Raw genomic sequence first — 3,641 nt, 5'->3', positions numbered from 1 at the left:
TATACAAATATTATAACTTTTTAAAAGTTTTATAGTCACACAAATATTATTGTATATATAAGTTCATTAGTTTCAAAAATCTTCGCTCTATCAAATTTTGTGTTAAGTCAAACTAAGACAACCAAATTGAAACAGATAAAAGTTATTGACCGTTTATATTTGTCTCCAACTTTGTAGTATTTACGCGTATGCCTTACTTATCATTTTATTTTATTTCATTTTAAAGCGCCGCTTATCAGTTTTATTTTTTTTGGTTTTCTATTTGATGTTCAGTATCTGCATTGGGGCTCAACTAAATCCGGATTCGCGCAGGAGAGTCCCACATTGGGGGTAAATCGCTCCCTAACAAAGGTGACTTCATATCCACGGCTCTTACTCGAGACCTGTGGTTAAGGACGAAGGAATAATTACCGCTCCACCACAACGCCTCTTGGTGCCACTTATCAGTTCATATAGTTCTATAAGTAGCATCTTCCTTCCAAAAAAATACGTACACATTACATTATACACTTTCCCCTGTTTTTTTTCCTCTCTAGCTATAAGCCTATAACTCCAACACTCAAAAAACCCAACTCACTCCAAGGCTACAAACCAATACCAAGAAAACACCGATCGAATTCCGGCAAAAAAGAAAATAAGCAGCATGACTAATTTGAGCAATAACATAACAGCATTCTTGAACTTTTTGGCATTCATGTGCTCCATCCCTATAATCGCATCAGGGACCTGGCTAGCTTCAAAGCCCGACAATGAATGCATCCACTGGCTCCGATGGCCGGTTATCTTCATCGGAATTGCTATCATGTTGGTCTCTTTGACTGGCTTTGTCGGAGCTTACTGGAAAAAGGAAGGCCTTCTAGGTGTCTACTTGGTTTGCATGGCGATTCTCATCGTCCTTCTCCTTGTACTCCTCGTGCTCGCCTTTGTCGTCACAGGCCCAACTGGCTCCTATATGGTCCCCGGAAGGGCATACCGTGAGTACAGGCTTGAAGGATTTTCTTACTGGTTGAGGGATCATATTACTAGTGCTGATAATTGGGGGAATATTAGGGCATGTTTGGCTGATTCTGGTATTTGTCCTAGACTTAACAATCAGTATGTCTCTGCTGAACAGTTCTTTGCTGCTGATCTTTCCCCTATTCAGGTAAATTAAGCTAGCTGTTCTTTTTACTCTGCAACTTTAATTTAATTTTCTGGGTGCTAGAAGACAAACGCAATTTTTTTTAGGAATTTCACATAAATACTTCTTCTAGGCACTTTAATTTATTTCAAAAGAGAATTGTGCTCGAGACTTTAGCACTTAGTCAATCTGGAATAATTAAGATTAGACTGTCTTTACCGTAAAAGATAAAAGATGTACTAAAATAAGGTTTTTACATACATGCTTGCCAGCTTTTGCCTCTAGGCGATGTTTGTTTGGCCCTTTAATTTAACTAGTGTCCCACACACAAATGTTGCCTTTCATCTTTATAATAAAAGATAGAATTTGACAACCATCTAAGCATCTTTTGTGTATTTGAAGTGGCTCTGCAGTAAATTTTACCCCTACCCTACTATTTAGCTTGTAAACTACTTCCTTGTGACCTAGTTTGACTAGACACGTAGTTTTAAAAAAAAAAGTTTTTGAAACTTGTGATCTTAAAAGCTTAAGGGTAAAAACTTTGTGAGCCATGACATTTGTGTAGTTATAGAAGCTTCTCATTAAGGATAAAATGAGTAAAACAAAGAATTTAAAATTGAATTATTTCCAATTGTAGAAACGTGTCATTCTTTTTGGATCGGAGTAATAAGGAAAGTATGTCATCTAAATTGAAATAGAGGGAGCAGTTATTATGTAATTTTTACCTAGAAAATTTACTATTATCTCTGTTCCAGTTTATGTGAACCGTTTCCTTTTTGGTCTGTTTCAAATAGAATGTCTCCTTTTTAAATTTGGAAACAATTTAGGTTAAACTTCCAATTCTATCTTTAATGATAAACTTTTATAACTACACAAATACTCTGAACCCCTTTTTGATTTGTTTAGGACCACAAATTCAAAAAAGTTTTTATATTTTCTTCAACTATGTGCCTAATCAAACAAGTTCATATGAATTAGAATGGAAGAGTATTAGCTTTAATTTTCTTGGGTGTTTTATTCTCATTTTCTTTTAACAGCTGCCCTTTTTCCTTCCTAAATTGCAGTCTGGATGTTGTAAGCCTCCTACAATCTGTGGATACCAGTATATGACCCCAATCATGTGGACTAACCCAACAAACGCAATAGTAGATGCTGATTGCTCCATCTGGAACAATGACCCTAGCCAATTATGTTACAATTGTGATTCTTGCAGAGCTGGCCTACTCGGAAACCTCAGAAAAGAATGGAGGAAATCTAATCTCATTCTCATCATAACTTTGGTTATTCTCATATGGGTTTATCTCATTGGTTGTTGTGCTTACAAAAACACCCTAACTAAACCACATTCCAAAAAATAGGTTTGGGCTTGATTTCCTTTTTGTTTTCTATTCCAACTCCTAAAAAACATCAGATCAACAAGTTACAATCTGAACAGCACTGTAATGGTTATAATTAGCCTCGTAGCTATTGCAGTTCAGTTGTTTTTTGTTCCTAGTAATTTGTGCTAAGAAAAAAAAAATGATGATTTTGGCATTTGTAATTTTGGTTTTCTCATTTTGAAGTGATAGTTTCTTCATCAACGAGATTGTACATATTCCTTTGCAGCACTTTATATCAATTAACGGGTTTGTCAACCAGTGGACCTCGAAGGAAACGGTTGTCACTATTCTATGCTCATCTTATTGGCCAAATTGAGAATCGAATCTAATTCCAAAGAGCAACTTTTTACTTTATTTTATCTCGTCGGTGGGGGGCACGATTCCCTTTCTTGAATGGACTGCAGTCAATATTACTAAGCCGAAAGGACCGGAAAAAGAAAAGAGATATCATTATAGAATAGTTGGTTTAAATACTAACAAGATAAAGAATCTTACACTATTAGTGTAGTTTAACGGAACATACATTTTGTTTTTCAGATTAATTGATCAGGTTTGTTGTAACAATTACTTGTTCTTATACATAAATTTGAATGACCTGACCAATCATTTTAAATTTTAGAATCTCATATTTCTATTTGATGTCTCTCGTAGGTTACTTTCGTGTTTTATGACTTGTAGGCATAGATTTGGTTTCCAAGAGGTTCGAGAATGATTTGGAACACTTATTTTCTAACTAGAAGTCTTAAGTTGGAAGAGTTACCAAGGTTAATATTATGGGTAAACGAGCTCGAATTAGTCATTTGAAAGTTTCGATAGGTTCGCATGACGATTTTAGACTTGTACCTATGTTCGGTGCAGATCTCTGGTGGCCCTACATTGATTTGACACTTTTAGTTGAAAGTTAAAATCTGAACTTAAGAAAGTTTTGAGATTTTTGGTTTGATGCTTGATTCTTCGTGTTATAATATTTTTAGTGTTATGAGCCTTTGGACAAGTTTGTATAGGTGTTTACCGTAAAAATGGTAATAACAATTAAATTTGTTAATGAGACTCTAAAAATACGTAATCTATTTTTATGCTAGTTGTTAAGGCAGTTGAAGCTAGATATGTGAAGCTTAACGGCGAAATACGAACTAAAACGG

General features: G+C 35.0%; 1 protein-coding gene across 1 annotated transcript; it reads left to right on the top strand.

The window, feature by feature from the left end:
* The first annotated feature begins 488 nt into the window (after window positions 1-488).
* LOC104228839 (tetraspanin-2-like) lies at window positions 489-2,700 on the top strand. Its single transcript, XM_009781384.2, has 2 exons — window positions 489-1,144; window positions 2,185-2,700. The coding sequence occupies exons 1-2, from the start codon at window positions 644-646 to the stop codon at window positions 2,476-2,478; spliced, it is 795 nt and encodes a 264-aa protein (XP_009779686.1). The 5' UTR covers window positions 489-643; the 3' UTR covers window positions 2,479-2,700.
* The last annotated feature ends 941 nt before the right edge of the window (window positions 2,701-3,641 follow it).

This window comes from Nicotiana sylvestris, chromosome 5, assembly GCF_000393655.2.
Source record: "Nicotiana sylvestris chromosome 5, ASM39365v2, whole genome shotgun sequence".
Classification (NCBI taxonomy): domain Eukaryota; kingdom Viridiplantae; phylum Streptophyta; class Magnoliopsida; order Solanales; family Solanaceae; genus Nicotiana; species Nicotiana sylvestris.
Note: the sequence above shows the minus strand (reverse complement) of the source record. Positions and strands in the feature narration are given on the sequence as shown.